The sequence below is a fragment of the Anastrepha ludens genome, chromosome 6 (genome assembly GCF_028408465.1).
Source record: "Anastrepha ludens isolate Willacy chromosome 6, idAnaLude1.1, whole genome shotgun sequence".
Lineage (NCBI taxonomy): Eukaryota > Metazoa > Arthropoda > Insecta > Diptera > Tephritidae > Anastrepha > Anastrepha ludens.
In genome coordinates, this window is record NC_071502.1 from 105286483 (window position 1) to 105306304 (window position 19822).

Here is a 19822-nt window from a genome sequence, read left to right on the forward strand (position 1 = left end):
CGCGCTTCTTCCATTTTATGGTCAGTTTAATCGGCCCACATCGGCTATTCGAGCTATTGTGACAAAGTTTATAACCAAATTTACATTATTCGACATCAAACCACCAACACGCTTACGTAGAGTGAGAACTGAAGAAAATATCGCCGCTGTATCGGCCAGTGTTAATGATGACCATCAACTATCGATTCGTTGCCGTTCGCAGCAATTGGGCCTCTGTTACTCAACAACGTGGAGAATTTTGCGAAAGGATTTAGGTGTGAAGCCTTTCAAAATACAGCTGATGCAAGAATTGAAGCCGAACGACTTACCGCAACGCAGAATTTTTGGTGAATGGGCTCTTGGAAAGTTGGCCGAAGATCCACTTTTTTTTATCGAAAAATTGTGTTCAGCGACGAAGCTCATTTTTGGATCAATGGGTACGTAAATAAGTACAATTGTCGATTTTGGAGTGAAGATCAGCCAGAATAATTGCAAGAGCTACCAATGTGTCCAGAAAAGGTCACAGTTTGGTGCGGTTTATGGACTGGAGGTATCATTGGACCGTACTTCTTCAAAGATGCTGCGAATCGTGACATAACGAATCGTAACTTTTTTTTGCCCAAAATGCAAGAGCTTGACTTGCATGACATGTGGTTTCAGCAAGACGGTGCCACATGCCACACAGCACGCGTAACAATGGACTTGTTGAGAGGTGACTCATGACTATTCAGACAAGCCTGCTTCAATTAACGCATTGGAAGACAACATTAAAGCATTTATATGTGAGATACCGGCCGAAACATTGGAAAGAGTATGCCAAAGAGCGCAGCATGAAATAATCTTCAAACATTAAACTATATGGACTGTACTATCTATTTAAATAAAAATGTCATGCATTTTTCTGAATTTTACGAGTGTTTTTTTGAAAAACTTTCCTATAGCTCTTAAAAAATTACCCTTTATAAAAAATAATAATAAAAAAAATATCTATTAAAAAATAGTAATAAAAAAATTAGTAGTAAAAAAATAAAAAGAGAAAAACAGAAAAAAGAATTAAAAACAAAAAATTAAAAGGAAAAACAAAACTAAAAAAGTTAACTTTCCTTTTTTAAAAAACAAAAAAATATATAAAAAATACTAATAAGCAAGCAAAATAATAACGAACAAAATAATAACGAACTTTTATGATTTTTTTTTAATTTATTCAAATATGAAATTTTAAAATATGTTGCACCTATATTTTAATAGAATAAAAAGAATTTATAAAAAATAAAATAAAAAACAAATATTAATGAAAAATAATTTTTTTTTTTAAATAAAATGAGAAACAAAACAGAAAGAAGAAATAAAAAATTGTAAAAAATAAAATGGGAAACAAAACAGATAAAAGAAACAAAAGGTAAAATAAAAAAATTAAATTAGAAACAAGACAGAAAAAAGGAAAAAAAACACAAAAAAAAGTTAAAAAAGAAATAAAACTAATAATTATAAAAAAATAATAAGGAACAATAAGTTCGAAAATTTATGAACTTTTTTCTAAATTTATTCAAATATGAAATTTTAAAATATGGTGCTTTTGCAGTAGTATAAACTACTTATACATCTATTTTTATGCAATATAAAAGAAAAGAAAAAATTCGCATAAAAATATTGCGAATATTGTAAAAAACAAACTCACAACCAAAACTCTTTGACTCAACGTGTGTATATATGTGTTTATATTTTTTGTTTTTAATTCTGAGCCTTATAAAGCAAAGCTTTAATATTTAGATTCACATGATTCGAGAAAACTACACGGTTTGCAAAAAATCGCTTTACCTATTTACCCTAACTCAACATACCCCAAATTGTTTCCATAACTCTTTTGCAGCTACAGTCAGACAAAGTAAACAGGCGCTTAGCCTCGCCTTGAAAAATTAACAACAACTACAACCAATACGCCGATTGGACGCGAGCCAACAAAGGAATCTCTGCAAAGGTGAATGAAGGCAAAGAAAATTAAAGAGAGCGACCGGCTCGGTCAGCTGTAGATTCTGTTGGTAGTAAATCTGCTGCTACTAGTTATTGCTTTTTCATTGTTTTTACTCTTGTTGCTGTCGTGTGTGCTGCTATGTTGCATGTGTTTGCAGTCACGTTCCACGAACGCAAAAGTTACGAAAATAATCATACAAATAAATCGTGAACCAACGACACTGTAGTTTATGTAAATAAACAATACAGCGGTGGCTAAATAATTAGATGGGAATTTTACTTTGGTATATGAAATGGAAGAAGTATTTTTTATAATCAAACAATTTTCTAATTTAAAGATTATAATACAACAGTACTCAAATATATGAATAAAATTATATAAATAAAATTAAAAAATAAAAAAAATTAAAAAATAAAAAAAATAAAAACAATTAAAAAATAAAAAAAATTAAAAAATAAAAAAAAATTAATAAAAAAAAAAGGATTTTTTGAAAATAAAAAATAATTAATAAAATAAGAAAAAAGTATTTTTTGGAAATGAAAAAAAAAAAATTTAAATAAAAAAGTATTTTTTGAAAATCAAAATTTTTTTTATTATAAGATTAAAATACAATAGAACTCAAAGATATGAATAAAATTATATATATTAAATAAAATAAAAAATTTTAATAAAATGTTTGTTTTGAAAAAAACAAAAAAAAAAAAAATTTATTATAAGATTATAATACAATAGACACCAGACATTGCACCAGTTCTTACAGTAAAATTGAAAATAGATAGACAGATGCTTTTTGCTGCGATAGTCGGTTTTGTAGCCGACCAAGGACTATTTGACTTTAACACTATTCCCTAAAAATGTACAGCGAATGTTTTATGTTACAATAAAACAACATAAAAAAAGGACGAAAAGTCAATTTAAGGAATGGGATTTTGGTATTACCGGTATTATTATTTAGTAGTATTTAGTTTTTTTGTTATATAATAGCATTAATTTATTAATTTCCATGTCTCGAAATCTCCCAAAATTGTACTTAGGTTTTCAGTAAGTCTTCAATAACAAATTTTCTTGAAATTGAGTCGCACTGAATTTCCTACTTCCGCGCATCACAGCTTTTTTTCCCCCCCTAGTTCACCTCTCTCGGGAGCATAGGGTCTCGACAAGATTTGTCTTGCGTTGGCTTCGTTAATCTATTTTGATTTCCGACAAGGTAGGTGATTAGCCTGCCGCTACCAGTTCTAAGTAATGGGAATGCCCACCTGTCGTTGCTTAGGAACAACGCCTTCTTACTGCTAGAAGCGCCATCTGGGTTTCACATTTTTCTGCCAGACGGATCGCACAGATGGTTGAGGACTTCGCTAAATTTGATGTGTCTGCGTTATTACCGCGGTTGCCCACTTCCGCCACTGATGCAATGTGTAACTGTGATCTTTTCTTTATTTTTGCTTGTTTTAGCAGCCACAATTCAATTAATGCGCTGACTATTGTGGGGGAGTAAGGGAGATGGAAAGAAAAATGTTTGGGTTTGCGGATTGAGATTTTTTTTATTTTTTTTTTAGAAACAGGGAAAGTAGGTACATTTGGAAAAGTGCGAGAACCGTGTTTTACGTGGCATTCGAACCCACAACCTTTGAGATGGCAGGCTAGTGCACTCACGCTAAACTACCGAGGCCTCGTATCACAGGTACAGACCTTTTTTTCGTTGCCACGACAGTCGGTTCTGCGATCCCGATTTCGACTGGAATTTAGAACAATGTATATTTTGGAATTTCTGGCAAACTATAATTTTTTTTTTAATGAAACTTGGTGGAGATGTTAGTGAGGTGTTAAGGAACACTCTTTATAACTTTAAATTATTCGGGAAATAATAATTTTTTAATTATTTACATTCAAAATGCCCCACTTCACTCTAATTTGCCACATTACACTCTATATTTTTTAACATTTCACTAAAATTCACCAAATATACACTCCCACGCGTGTTTTTACCGATTTTTATGCTAATATTCTAATTATATCTATTAAAATTAAATGCAAATTCATTTGCATGCAATCAAATTCCAATTTTAAGCGCGAACAAGAAGAAGATTGGAATTACAACAGTATGGTGTTGCCGGATGCCTGCAAATGAAAACAAAAATTAAGTACTTGAGTTTAGTGTTAATGATGGGAATGGGGGTTATTGTGCCTGCTTACTACATACACGCATATGAAGTTTTAATTTTGGGTTCAATGGTTTTAACACAGAAAGGAGTTTTACGCAAAAAGGCTCCGACCCCATGTGTTCTCCCATCACTTCTTTTGAGAGAAATATTACGAATTTTTCAATGAAATTCACAGGAGATGTTCACTTCGTGCTTATTTTGCTAAAACTAGCACCAACACTATTCTGTTAATAATAGTTTTTAAGTTATTTGTTGATAAAGTTTGTCTTTTATCTTCACCAAATTTTGATAGAATAAGTGCATTTATCACATTTATTTTAATAAATATTGAAACTATATTAACATACACATACGTTTTTAACTCTTTTTATTTATTTATACCACAAATTAACCATTTATATTGCATTTTTAAGTTGCTAACTCCAAATATGCCAGCTAAATTTACAATAACTGAAAAGCATGGCTGAATGGAGTGCTGCCAGAAGCAAAAAATAAAAAAAATAATAGAATGCCATTGAAAACGAAGCAACATAGGAACATAATTTCCACACACTCTTTTCTGTTAGAATAATGAAGGAATGGGGGTTTGCAACCTCTAAGGTGTATATATTGAGTTCATCTATATATATAAATACAATATCGATATGATTTTCGAAATACAGTTCCGCTTCACGTAAAACTCCTATGTGCAGCGGAGACGGTGTTGCACTATTAAGGGTTATTTTTTTGAAGTGCGGCCGTAGGCCGCCTACGCAGAAAAAAGTTTTACGCAAAATGTTTTAATTATTCTTTTTTATATATTATATAGATATTTAATATATAAAAAAGAATATATATAATATATTCATAATATAGGGAAAATTTGGAATTAAAAATCGCGCGATTTTTTATTCCAAATTTTCGCCTGCGGCGCTTTTTTTTCTTTTTTTTTAAATATATATATGTATATATATATATATCATATATTCATAATATAGGGAAAATTTGGAATTAAAAATCGCGCGATTTTTTATTCCAAATTTTCGCCTGCGGCGCTTTTTTTTTTCTTTTTTTTTAAATATATATATGTATAATATAGTGAAAATTTGGAATTAAAAATCGCGCGATTTTCGCCTGCGGCGCTTTTTTTTCTTTTTTTTTAAATATATATATGTATATATATATATCATATATTCATAATATAGTGAAAATGTGGAATTAAAAATATATATATCATATATATATATATATATATATGAATAGACGTATATCATATAGAAATAATTTGTAAAATTTTGTATTTCTAGTAATTTATTATCTTCTAAAATTGTTTATTTATACGATGTCTGGCAGCACTTCGGCTGGTTGTAGTAACCAAAATAGGAGGATTCTTGGTCAATTTTACAATTTTTAAACTCAAATAACTTAAAAACTATAAGCCTCCGGCCAGTGAGGTTTTCACTTTTGGATAGTAGAATACCCCCTCTACCCCCCCTTATACCCCTTTTTTTAAAAGGGGCGGGAGAACAAATGGGGATTTCCCCCGCAAAAATACTGTGCATTGCGTAGCCGGAGTTGGACTGATGAGGGTTATTTTTTTGAAGCGCGGCCGAAGGCCGCCCACGCGAAAAGGAGTTCTACGCAAAAATACTGTGGATTGCGTAGCCGGAGTTGGACTGATGAGGGTTATTTTTTTGTAGTGCGGCCGAAGGCCGCCCACGCGAAAAAGAGTTTTACGCAAAAATACTGTGGATTGCGTAGCCGGAGTTGGACTGATGAGGGTTATTTTTTTGAAGCGCGGTCGAAGGCCGCCTACGCAATAAGGAGTTCCACGCAATAATACTGTGTTAATTAATTTAATTTAATTTTAATTACTTTATTATTTTTGTGATACGCTTAATATCATTGTTTTTAAGTTTAAATGAGTTGTACGTTTTTATTTTCAAAATTATTTCTCAACTTTAAATTACAGCAAAAAATCCTGCAGTTTTACAATAAACCTTCCACTGAACATCCCTGCGTGCGAACTTCGTTTTCATTTCAGGTGTATGGCAACACCAACTTTTCGCTAAATTAGAGAACTTTAACATTAAATTACTTAAAAACTATAAGCCTCCGGCAGGTTCTGTTATCAGTTTTAAGATGGGGATACACCCCTCTATCACCCCCTTTTTACCGTGTTTTCCAAAGCGATATACATTATACTAAATTTTAGCCCCGATTTCCCCTTATATGTATGGGGAATGTTTATGCTGTTACAACAAGTATTTTTTTTAGAGAAAAACAGTTGTGCAATAAACTATATTTATATGCAATTGAGAGATTTTTCACAAACTCGCTCATAATTATGTGTCCGCCACTGTTTTGCATTCGTGCATGAACAAATCGCACGTGTGACGCTACAGGATAGTCATTCGGCCATTCGTTGCTAGGACCAACAGACAACCTGTCAGTTGCCAGCTATAGTCACATTGCAACGCGCGTGCATGTAAATCTACATAAGTACATATGTATGTGTGTGAGCATATATCGATACTTTTGTTGTTGTGTTATTTCCATTTACTTCAATTACTTTCTTGCTGCATCATTTCACTTGCATTCCTTATCCTATGTTACCTTCGTTATTCCTCTCTTCTACTCACCTAGCCAGTCTTGTCAGAGCCATTTCGATGTGGTCAAATGTGAATAGAAGAAATTCCTAAGGATAAATGCGCTCTTCTATATGTCCGGATATCCACTCAACAGTTCGTTGTCCTTTTCGCAGTTGGGCAGCAAGAGCAGCAGCAGCAGTCGAAGACGAAAGCGAGTTGCAATGCAATTGTTTGTGTGTTTGTTGGCTATTTCACCACTTTTCACTGTCTGCAGGTTTAAAACAAACAAAAAATAATAATTTTGGCAGTGATTTCTTTTCTGCAGCTCTTCTAAAGGACACAACCACAATGGTAACACTTTCTCTAGCTCACCGGCGCTTCTCACGCTTATCATTAATTTTTTACGAGTTTCTACTTCCCCTCTTACGCCAATTTGTTACTTTGCAGCGGTTATTGCACCGCAAACGCGTATTGTTTGTGTTTTTATTGTTGCGTTTTTGTTTTTGCCGGTCGCTTGTTTATCACATACCGCACTAATTTGACTACTTGTTTTCTATAGACGTCGTATTTTGTTTCGATTTTTATCAAGTTCAACTGCTTACCTGTTATTCTGCTCAAATGCTTTTGAGTTTTCTCACGTTTATTTCTTCTTTCGTTTAGTTTTTTTTAATCAGTTTCTCGGTGTGTTTACATTACATTTTACGCAAATTAATAAATTACTGCCGTTTGATGTGCATTTAATATTAGCATTTATTACAAAAAATCTATTTTTATATTCTTGACATTGGTTAGTTGTTCCACAGAAATTGGGAAATTTTCAGTTACTTATTATTTATTGTACACATTTATTTAATTTTAACTTCAAACTCCTCGTTTACATTAAATTATTTAAAATATTAACATTACTCTAACAAAAATATTTCACAAGTTGCTTTCTTGCGCGTTGAAAATGAACTGAGGTTTATTACGGTGCACAGTGCACACGGCGCATTCGCCTTGCGGTGTATTCTATCATTCTAGGAAGTTTATTTTTTTTTTTTTCTCAAACAAACTGTTTTTCAAACTCTTTCAAGAGTAGTGAGTAGAGAGCAAACAAAGGCAGTGAGCGCCAAAACTCGATTTTCAATTTCTCTTTAGCAGTACAGAGTTGCATTGGCATGAGGTAGCAACCAGAGGTGTTCGACATGAAAGCGTATTTTTATCACTATTCCTATATCATAAATATCCATAGATATATAATAAAAAATATATGTTTTTTGGTATAAATAAACAATGCTGCTTTTTTTAACTTCTATAGTTAATATTTTCATAGCGCGATAAGTTTATTTTTTAAATTACTAACAATAAATTAGAAGCACGAGAAACAACAACTCTGAATTCATCAAAAATATTGCTCAAGTGAATATACACAAGGTGACTTCAATATAACAGCTAATTTCTTCACGAATTAGAAATTGCAGAAGGTGATGAATTTTGATGAATTCAACAATTGAGTGTTGGTGCTGAGAACAAAAGATTTGAAACATGAACTCGATCAGCGTGCGTGGCTTAAGGGGTTACATGGGTTTCGTCGGCTAAAAAAAGACCTATTTTCAATATTATTTTTTCTATGTAAAAAATTATTTATTTAATTCAAGTTTTTTTCTGTCTTATAGATACATATATAAAGAATAATTTCTGAAATATTTCAGAAAAAAAAATAAAACTCCTCTATTGTGACGTCTTTTCCGGTGACCCCTCGAAAAAAGATGCGTCCGCTTTGTCAGCATAACTCCTGACACGATCATCAAAAATGAAAAAACAAAATTAAGTGTTTCAGTTAAGACCACAAACTCGTGCTTGAACGAAGGAAAGAAAAAAGTAAAGATTGGAATTTTAGCAGACATTTTTTCAAAGAAATGAAAATTTCGGTCAAATTTGCTTGAGATTTTGGTTTTTTTAAATAGTTGCAATTGAAAAAAAAACCTTCGTTCAAGCACGAGTAAATTATATCTCGAACACCTGTGTAAAATTTCATCAAGATCGGTTGAGTAGTTTTCGAGAACATGTGACAACCGACTTTGAAAACACGGTTCCGATAAAAACGCGTTTAAAGTTTTGAGTAACAATAAAAGTGGCTTGGAGCGCATCCCTTCCAAAGGCTGTATCTCCGAAACAATTATTCGGACCGACTTGAAAATTGAGGATAATATTCTTGAGACGTTGTAGAAATTAATAAGCGAAAAAAAATCGTATATACAGTTAGAATTTTCAAAAAATCGATTTTTTTTATGTTTTTTCTTAATGTACATATATTTAAGAATACACACAGAAAATTTAATATCGCTCCGGTGAATATTTTCGAAGTTACACGCAAATTTGAAAAGGCGTTTCTAGGTGCTTTCAAACTTTAAACGCGTTTTTTCTCAAAATGGCGTTTTCAAAGTTGGTGACCAACATTACTCGAAAACGGCTAAACCGGTTAATCTCAAATTATAATACGAGCTTATTCAATATTTTGTTTAGTAATTAATCAAAGATTTTTTCTCTCCGATAAATGTTTTTTTTTAAACAGTTTAGGGTCAAAATTTTGTTCAAAAATCAATTTTTTGTTTGAGAAACTGCCATTTTGCCAAACAAATTTATTTTGCGTATTTCTTCGATTAATTACTAGATTTAAGATTATATATATATATTATATAATTGGCGCGTACCTGTTTGGGTGTTTGGCAGAGCTCCTCCTCCTATTTGTGGTGTGCGTCTTGATAGGATATGGTGTGGTGTGCTACAAATGGAGGGACCTACAGTTTCAAGCCGACTCCGAACGGCAAATATTTTTATGAGGAGCTTTTTCATGGCAGAAATACACTCGGAGATTTGCCATTGCCTGCCGAGGGGCGAACTGTGAATTCTGAATGGTAGTCACGCACCAACCCATTCGGCTACGGCGGCCGCATTACTTTAACGAAATTTGTTTGGCTTTTTAATTTCAGAGGATCCAGTTCAGAGATATAGTGGTCACCGCAAAACGTCTTTTTTGAGAGGAGCTCCCGGAGATCAGCTGTAGCTTCCTTCTAAATAAATATTTTTACTAATACTAAGTCTTAAAATACCGTTAAGAGATAACATAAAATGTGTACAAATATTTAAATCAATAAGTCAAGTTTTCTCAGAAAAAAATCTGGAATATTCGTTTTTTTTTCGACCTTCGGACTTGTATATAACCCATTATTACTAAATACTCACCACCTTACTCACCACTTATGCCAAGTAGGGTGGTAACTGGTAGCCGAAAGAACTATGGCCCTTATTATGAGTTACATTCGATCTTCGATATTCGCTGGTTGTCGAAGATCGAAAATCGAATGTCAATTTGGTATTATGAGCGGTGCAACCCTATCGAAATTTTCGTTGTTTACCGAATTTAGAGTCGAATGCAATTTTGCTTTCGATTGTGCAGCGTAATGTGGGAAAACTTGTTAAAGTGTAAGTTGTTTGCGATTATTTATGGTTTTATAGTAACCAAATAATAAATATATACTAATTTTGTTAATTTTATGCAGGTCGAAAGTCGTGAGTACCAAACAACAATTAGAAAGACGAATCCACAATTCGCAAAAGGGATTTGCACCAAAGTTCAAGCAGCAAAAAAATGGGAGGAATTTACAACGGAGCTGAATTGCTTGGGACCACCAATGAGAACGGCAGCAAAATGGATTAATCTTAATAATGGTTTTTTTGCGATGTTTATAGAAATACATTTTTGTTTTCCCTTTGCCAGGTATGGGCTGAAATACGTAGAGGAACTGAAATACATATTTTTTTCGAATGACGAATAATTGAATAAAGAAAATTTATAACAAAAATAAAACAGAAACTGTGGCGTAAAGGTTTCTATTTAATACTTTTTAGATTTTTCTATAATATTCTCAAAATTTCATTTCTTATGTTTTCTGCTTCTCCGTTATTTGACTCCACTTCAATATCTTCAGCATCTCGTACACAATGGGTTGAGCAAGTCCTAGCATACCTTCATTACCAATACTCAATTGGTACGATCCCTGAGCACAAAATCGCAGAACTGTGGCTAGCTTTAACATATTTCGAATGGATTTGTATCGGGTGCACTGCTGCAACTGGTTTTCTTTACTGGACAGTAGGTTCATAAACGCCTCTTTAGATAATCTAAAGTTCTATAAAAATCTGTAAGGAAATTTCTGTAATATTAAGTACGTCAACACATTTTGAAAATTCTAAACTTACTCAGTGGAAGCCATTTCTAGGGGGTTGGATGCGCCCCTCAACTGTTTTCTACTTCTAGCTAGTTCCACTAATCTTTCATAGTCCGATGAATCGTCGAACCACAACTCCGTTGTACTCATTTTCACAAAAAAATACTTTTTTTAGCTTTTAAAAATGTTGTTAGCAAAGAATTTCAACACAATCGGTTGTTCTTTTATTTTGATTTGCTGTATCAGCTGAGAAAAAATTATCTATTGTAAATGCGTCGAGCGATCGAAATTCACAATAGTCCTATTCTTCAACGAATGAGCACCATAATACCAAATGAAAATTCGTTCGATCAGCACTTTCGACTACAGTCGAAGATCGAATGTTGCTCATAATAAGGGCCTATGAGTCGCTACTCAGCATCGATTTCGAAAGTATAAGCAACAGGTTGCAAAGTGGAAGATATACTAGACTGGATGTTGCCAAAGACATAAGCAGAATGGCGAACATAAACAAATTGTTAGCATCAACATTTGTGTGGGTTAAGTTCGTCGATTTTGTGCACTTGTTCTTCATCACAAATGCTATGCTGCATTCACCTGCATTCAAAGTCAACAGAACAAGTCTTCAAACAACGCCACTCTTCAAAAGTCCGTCGCAGTACAACCGCCCCAAATTTTTCAGTAATATTTTATGCTCGCAATTTATTTTTGAAGGAATATATTTCGTTTATTAGCTGTATGGTTTTTATGAAGTTGCATAAATTAGTCAGAAAGTGAGGACAAATGAAAAGTTACTAAATTACAACAAGAGGCTTGCCAACAATTGTACAGTCGGAAACATAGAAAATAAATGAATTTTTGAGTACAAATGCATATACGTGCGGTTGTATGTGTGTGCGATTCACTCTTATATTCTCACTTTCCATTCACTTCCGCTTACCCTACTTTTCATTTATTTATATTCAAGTGACGGCACTTGGGAAGTCACAATCTTGCATTCTATCATTCTTGTGTTTCGGTTTTTTGCGATTTACTGGTTGGAGTGTCAAAGTGCTCTGTTTCTTTCTTGTTGCCTTATTTTTTCGTTTAACACGTTGGCTGCCAATGTATCACTGGTGATCATTTCAAAAACCTACCCCCAGGTGCCAATGTATCACCGGTGATCATTTCAAAAAACTACCCCCAGGTGCCAATGTATCACCAGTGATACACGCCTAGGCCCCTAGATTTTAGGGGCTGGGACCCTAACGGAAGGAGTTTTGAGAAAATTGAAAGTTTATTTTAAAAGAAAAAATATTTTATTTCATAGTAAAATACAAAGTTTTGAAATAATACGAAATTAAAAATGAGAAAATTCAATTCAATTCTGGAAACAGAAAAAACTATATTTTTTGTTTTTAATTTTAATGTAGTTGTTGAAAATGTTTAAGACATAGGTATGGTGACCCTCGACATTGGGTGCAGTATGTTGCCACTAGTTTGGCCTTCTTCCTGGCGGCTGATGACGAGTTTGTCGTCTTTAATTCTGAATAGCACATGCCGCAACGATGTCTCTTGCGCCTACCATCCTTTGTTGCTTCTGTCGACGTTATTAAAAAGTGTTTTGCCTGCGGAGGTGAGCGCGCTATTTTGTTTAAAGGCCAGAATCAATTCCTGCAAGACCTTGTCAACTTCATAAGTTTTTGACACTGTTTCAGAGGACTGGGCATTATCTGCGAAGTGAATGAATTTGAGCAAGATCTGGAACCGGTTACGAGCCATAACTTGTGGGACGAATGCGTTTTTGAACAATGTGCTTGGTTTCCAATAGTCGGTTATTGCAGGGTATTTTACCATTCCCATATACATGACTATGGCCAGGATGGAAGTAGCTCTCTCCTGGAGATCAGTATCTTTCCACATATTCATTCTACTGCTGCTGCGAGTACCGATGCCAGTTACTTGAGAGTTTGCATTCCTATTTGTCTCTTCAACAATAATATCCAATATCTCATCGGTCAAAAACTTTCTGTAATATTGAAATGGCGTACCGGCATCGTATTGCAAAACCTAGGGTGGATTGGTAAATTCTTCGAAATTCTTCAAAGTCTCTCCGGTAGCAGGCGAGGTCCATGCTGTCGTAGTTTCCGTCTGTTCTTCATCTGCAGTATTATTAACATTTGTAGCACTAACATCGAGGTCTTCATCAATACTGTCATCACTCCGTGTATCACTGCCTGAATCTGGGATGTACTCATCTTCATCTGGACTAAAATCCTCACCACTACCACTGGAATTTTCCATTGAATTCAACGCATCACGTATTTCCTCGGAATTCATAACTTCACAACTTCACTTCAATATTTTTCACTGTAATTTGCAACCAACTGCTCGCTATGAACTCAAGTTTGATACTGATTTATTTTGATTTACTTGTTCGAAATGTGATCACCGGTGATCACATTACAAAAAAAAATAAGAATCGTTTTAAAAAACGGCAAGTGGTCACCAGTGAACACAGCACAAAAACATGCTCATACGCGTCAGGAGCGTGTCTTTTATTCCTGGTAAAAATATCTCGTTAAAATTCAAACGGGAACATGACTTTTTTTGCTTGGCACCTGGGGGTAGATTTTTTTTGTGATCACCGGTGATACTTGGCACCTGGGGGAAGTTTTTTTTTGTGATCACCGGTGATACGTGGCAGCCAACGTGTTAAGTTCCCATTGAAATTTTGAGATTTGAACTACCAAATTGTAGAAAATAAAATACAACTGCTCTAGCGAAATCACCTTCTATGAATTCGCCTTGATAGAGAGCGGCAAAAGTTAGTTTTTCAATTTCTCTTTAGAAGAACAGAGTTGCTACGGTTAGTTGAGGTGTTAGCAAGAAAGCGTATTTCAATCACTATTTCTACTTCACCAATGCAGATATAATAAAACAGATATATAGTTTTTATATAAATAACGAGTGTTTTTCTTATTAATTCTGTTAGTTAGTATTTTTTTAGTACAAGAAAATTCTTTTTGAAAATACTAATAATCGAAAAGCGAGAAACGACAACCCCGAATGCTTGAACAGGCTTGATTTATGCATAAAAGCAATGAAACCTGCCAGTGTTGCTTTTCTTTATTTATTACCCATAAGTGATGCAATGGGTGTTTTTTAAGAGCTTGAGAACGAATTAAATAATAATAATAAACAGAAATATTATTGGAATGAACATTTTTTTATTATAACCTGGTAGATTATTTTATGACATTCAGTTTTTGTAATTTGATATCCCAAGACCCTTATGCGACCAATTTTAACGTATGGTTGTGAGGTTTGGACTCTTAAGGTTGATGACTTGGCGCAGATTGCTAGCATGGAAAGAAATAGAAAGAAAGATCTTTGGCCCAATAAGAATGGATGATGGTACCTACAGAATTCGATTGAACTCTGAACTGAACGAACTAACTCAGAACGAGACAGCTGTACGTTTTGTTAAAGCGCAGCGCATAAGATGTCTGGGTCATGCCTGTTGATCTGTATGCCTGCTGACTGTACCGTGAAGAGGACCTTGACAGGAAAGCTAATGGGCGTGAAGGCCAAAGGCAGACCGAAGAACCGGTGGATAGACGCAGTGGAATAAACTACGAAGCAACAGCTCAAGATAGACCGCTTTGGAGGAAAATTTTGATGGAAGCTTTGAAGCAGCCCGCGTTGCAAAACAATGAAAGAAGAAGAAGAAGAATTTGATATCCGGTATATGTATATCCGTCGCAGGTACGAGTTACATGATTTATTCCATCAGTTCAATAAATCCCTCTTGTTGGTATCAAATGTCGTCGATGTTTGGCTGATTAATTTTTGCAAACTAAAATACAGTCACCATGGCTTGTTGGCGCTCATCATTCACCATAACGGACGCTTCTTCCTCATTTCGAAAGAAAGAAGGACCGCTGATGCTGTCAGCGGGTAAAGCGCCCATATAGTGGGTTAAGTGCTCTATGAACTTCCCGAACAGATTAATTTTTTTCTTTTACAAAGTAAATTACCACTTTTTTGAAGCGTTGCGATTCATGATGACTTGCCAAAACTTACTGAAAAGAAATGTCAACACAGCTTGCCATTCTCAGCTGTCAAATCGTAGTTATCGATAACGATCGTTCTCATGTAGCTTAAAAAGTGCCCTATAGAATGGCGCATCGAAAGGAAGAAGACATGAGCTGGGGAAAATTAAAGATTACAATCAATAACTACTCCCACGCGCTTAATGAAAGGAAAACAGATCAGGTACCCACTAGTTTTTCGACTATTTGAGGTCCTATGTCACGTTACTCACTTCCGGGCCAGTTATATTTGCTGACTTGCTTCCGGTGATCAAAGAATTTAAAAAACATTACAGGCCAATAAACTCTTGGTCTCTCTTATCACTTCAATAAACTATTGGTTTCGCGAGTTATATGGCAAGGGCAAACGGTCTGCTGAAACGAAAAAGTTTCTAGTTCAAATTTACCTATTTTCGATAAAAAGAAATACTCTTCATTGGAGGCGATTGCTCATTTTAGGGTTTGAAGTAGTATGGTCCCGTTGTGAATTGTGTTATCCATCATCTGTGTGTGATAACCATGTAGCATATTCGAGTTTGGTGCATTACTTTCAAAAATGCTTCTAGGACAAGCAAAATCTTGAAGTTGTATAGGTAGCGCTAGTTATTAGGAATTTTCTCGAACATCCTTTTTTGGTGGGTGAGGAAGGCTTCAAAATGCCTTCGCTCGTACAGCGACCGTCGTCTATTGCGTTGAGTGATGTGATAACTAAGACAATCACTCCTCTCCTTCTGGGAGACGAGACACCCTTCCCGGGACTACTTTCTGCATTACTTCGGAAGGGCATTCATAAAAGACCAATTCCATTTACCCACGTCTGGGTCCACCGTATTTGTAGTCAACTTTCATGCTATGAACTCATTTTCTCTGTCTGTGAAGCTTCGCTTTGTCTATTTGTTTTTATCTTTATAGTACGTCCTTGATATATCTCCGCATTTACAACGACCGTCGTCTACTGCGTCGAGTTGTCTGGCCACTAAAACAATCCCTCCTCTCCTTTTGGGGTGACACCCGTCTAATTTTCTTGTTTCTCTGTCTGTGAAGCTTCGCTTTGTTGCACTGGGTCGAGGTCTATCTTTATTTTCGTTATACATTCGATGTATCTGTTTACCGCGTGATTATGTTGCTCGGCGTGATGTCACCAATCTGCGCCTTCAGAGCATCTCTTTCCGCGAGTCATTTGTCACAACTAAAAAACGTGTGCTCAGCGTCATCGTTCGACGCTTCGCAGTGTATGCACTTGGGATCGCTTACCTTGCACATGTGGTACACGTATCTCCGGAAGTATCCGAGGCCTTGGACCCATTTTCTTCATTCTATCAGTTCGCCGTCCACCTGCCACTCGGTTCAGTGTCTCATTGCCTTTGCCAGCACAGCCTGGTTTGGCATCTCCGTTCCGCGATGCTAGTGATGACGTGTTTCTTCTTGGAGTTCTACGCCACCATTCGTTCACGGGCCATTAGGTCGACGGGTATCACCCCGTTAATCACAAGTACTGTAGCGCCAGAGACAGTGCGGTAGGCTGAGACAACTCTGAGTGTCGCTGTTCGTTGCACAGCCTCCAGTGTTTTGTGCTTGGCTTTGCCGTTTAGTGCATCTCACTATCCTTTGGTGTCGTAAAGGAGAATTGAGTTTGTGGTCGCCTTATTTTGCTCTGCGTTCGCCCACCGATGTTCGCCATTAATTTGCTTAGAACTCCCGTGACATTTGCTGCTTTGTGAGCCGCATACCGCATCTGGGTCCAGAAAGTAAGCCTTCAAGCTCCCTCTTATATTGAACATTTATCAGTTTTCTAGTTGGCAATTACTCATAAGCAAGGCGAATCTACTAAAGGTGGTATCGGTAAATCAGCTGATTTTTGTTTCTTTCGTCGTGTCCATGTGGTTGTCAGCCCAGAGTGAAACAAGACGAATTCATTATTTGTTTTCTACTTTGTCTATACTTTTCTTTGACAATCAAACGTACAAAATATTGTTGTTGGTCTGGTGCCACTACCTTTAATAATGCGCCTTGCTCATAAGCTTTCCTACTGACTTTATTTTTTGACTTCAACTAGATATTTCATTTGATTTCATTTTTTAATCATTTAACAAAATTGTCTTGCGCAATTAACATCTTAATTATAATTAAATTATATTGATAAAATTTTTGCAAAGATTTTTTAAATTCTCCTATTGAATAGCACGTGCCAAAAGAGCTCTACTAAAGGATGTGGGAAGAGCTTGCCAGTTATAAGAATCATTTCCTCCAACTTGAGGTGAAGCACATGAAAAAAGAAACGGTAAACAATTTGGTGACCACCGCACATCGCAAACGTGAATCGAAACGTTGCCAATGTGTGTGTCGAAATGAAGACGAATGTGATAGTTCCACCTATTTTCGCGATCACGCGGCATTGGCATATGGCTTTTTATGCGTCGAGAAGTTGCTCCATGACATATGCAGTGATGTGCCGTTGGTGAGATGGCAAAATATCAACTCATTGTCGGAGGTGTTACTCAATCCATGGCAAGCACAGCGGGCCATTACGCAGTTCGATGTGGTGAGAAAGTAAGTGAGACCTTTTTAGAACCACTTTTTCACAAGGATGATAAGTCACCAGGTTTGCTATTTAGCTATGATGAAGAAGGAAATTGTGAGGGGAACTTTGGCTGCTACGTCAATTGGGGAATTGGCAGCCGAATTCTGCGCAACCATTTTAGATGTACTCACACACTCTTCCAATCCGTCGTTGCTTTAGATGGCAACGAAGTGCCATTGATTGATTTTTTTCGTATGATATATCACAATCTCAGTTTGTTTGTAAACACACCTAAAGTGACGTCAGCACATCTGTCAAATTCGCTTAGAGCGAATAACGGCTCACCTTTGAAAAATTTTTACCATGACTTTTTCAGTGCTAGTTTAATTGTGGTGAATTTTCGAACTAAGTTTAACCCGGTAAAATTAGACGTCTAAATTTAGTTTAGCTGGAAAGCAGAGTTAAATTTGCTCAGAAAAAGTCATGGTAAAAAGATTTCAAAGGTGAGCTCTTTAACATACCTTATTCGACTCCTATTTTGATTAATATTGATATTACTTCCAAAAGGTGTGGAAATATATTTTTTCGCCTACACCATGGCTATCTTCAGGAGCACTATCATGAACGGAGACAATTGATGAAAATATTCTGTAAGTGAAGTGTAAAAATAAAAAAAAAAAAATAAAAACCAGTTTAGAATTTTACTACTTTTTCCAGACATCATTTCGGGTTATCTAAATGGCGCTCATCAGATTGCACATCGTACGCATTTGGTTAACGCCTTTTACTCGATTATCTATAGCCGCAGCGAGACATCTTTGCTGGCTTGCAAGATACTGCGTAATTTGACAGAAAAAACTGAGCGTAAGCAGATACACCTCTACAACTATAATGGTGCTCACATTCACCAACGTAAACGTATGTCCGTACGCCCGCATCAGCTGACACGATGAAAAAACGATCTATGATGCTACCGAATGGGACGGTGGTGAGAACTCATTTACATGGGGCTCTCATTAGTTTCATTGTGTCAGCTGATACGGTCGTACGTTTACGTTGGGGAGTGTGAGCATCATAACTCTAAATGAACTAACTGCAATTTGTCTCTTCACCCTCTCGTCTCTCAGTATGTCTCTTTATGATGGATGAAAGCAAAGCTTTTTACAGACTCTCACTCATTTTTCACAACGATCCTTGCACACCCTTCTACCCAAATCCATTGTGGGAGCATCTTTGCCATTTCTTAGAAATCGCGCCGACGCTTGGCATAAATCATGGCTATTTTGAACTGCTGGTGGAACGTATCGAAACGAGACGTCTCTCCTATCACGAATTCTGCATGAAATGCTTTGCCATGCTTTTGCGTTGTGAGAAGGGTCAGAAACGTTTTGATGAGATTGATGGCGTCAAAATGCTCTACGATATATTATCGGATGAGCAAAGGAAGCTGGATAATTATGAGTATGTCGTTGTGGCGCTACTGCATGGTTTGGTTAGTAATCGCTCATTATGGCGTTGCCGGGAGTTCACCGATCTACCGAACCGCATTATCGAGTTGGCTAAGTGTAAGAATATCAACTTGCAGTTAATATGTTTAAAGGTAGATTTACTTCCATCTTTTGTTAGATTTTCTAATTTTTGAAAAATTTTCCTTCTTTGCTCTTCTCAGGTTATTCGTCTTTTATCGGCTATGCCTTGTGTAAAGGCCTACATTCTGAGTGGCTGTATGACAGATTTAATGTCCATTAAATGTTTGAATGAACTGAATGAGTGCACGCGTGATTCGCTGGTGGAGTGGTTGAATCGGGACATTTGCGATTCCAGTGAAATGTGAATTATCAACTTTTTTCCCTTAAATTCAGTCAAAACTTTATTGCGAATTTGTGACCTTAATATCGTTTATAAAAACACTTTCGCATTGAAAATATCTTTAATATTACAGGATCGTTCAAGGGTGATGCAGATCTTTGACAGCAATTATTTGTAATATCTTAATTTTTCTTTTTTTCTTTAGATATTTGACAAATTTAGTCATGTATCGCTCCTTCAGTTGAACAACAGTTGGTTCAATTTTACCAAAATTTTCATGAAAATGCTTAGTGAAATTCAGAAGGTGTGACCAAGATCAGACCGTTAACCGGCTGTCAGCAAATTTGAAAGAATCAGCTGATTGGCTGACACCACTCGCTCATATTGCATCTTTGCCATCTGAACAACAACTGATTGGGCGATTGGTTGAAAACTTCTGAAATGAGCGGGTAGAATTCGAAAGCCGAGTACTCGGTGACGTGGCAACTGAAGCTGCTCACACAACTCTGTTTTTTACTATAGCAG

The 19822-nt window shown here is 35.7% G+C and overlaps 2 protein-coding genes across 6 annotated transcripts in view; one reads left to right on the top strand and one right to left on the bottom strand.

Moving 5' to 3' along the window:
• Positions 1-7716, bottom strand: part of LOC128865679 (ERI1 exoribonuclease 2-like) — a 38634-nt gene extending 30918 nt beyond the window's left edge. For 2 of the 5 annotated variants that reach the window (XM_054105937.1, XM_054105936.1), the window contains exon 1: positions 7286-7716. Coding sequence is in view for 2 of the 5 variants with exons in the window: in XM_054105940.1 (XP_053961915.1) it covers positions 6735-6757 (23 nt within the window). In the remaining 3 variants the exon portion in view is untranslated. Of the gene's footprint in view, positions 1-6734 lie in introns of all 5 variants that reach the window. The other 3 variants (XM_054105940.1, XM_054105941.1, XM_054105939.1) reach the window with 3 other exon arrangements.
• Positions 7717-17047: 9331 nt separating this feature from the next.
• Positions 17048-19413, top strand: LOC128867492 (uncharacterized). The gene is made up of 5 exons (XM_054108747.1): positions 17048-17517; positions 18056-18138; positions 18206-18352; positions 18616-19088; positions 19158-19413. Exons 1-5 carry the CDS (start codon positions 17177-17179, stop codon positions 19320-19322), a joined length of 1209 nt encoding a protein of 402 aa, XP_053964722.1. The 5' UTR covers positions 17048-17176; the 3' UTR covers positions 19323-19413.
• The last annotated feature ends 409 nt before the right edge of the window (positions 19414-19822 follow it).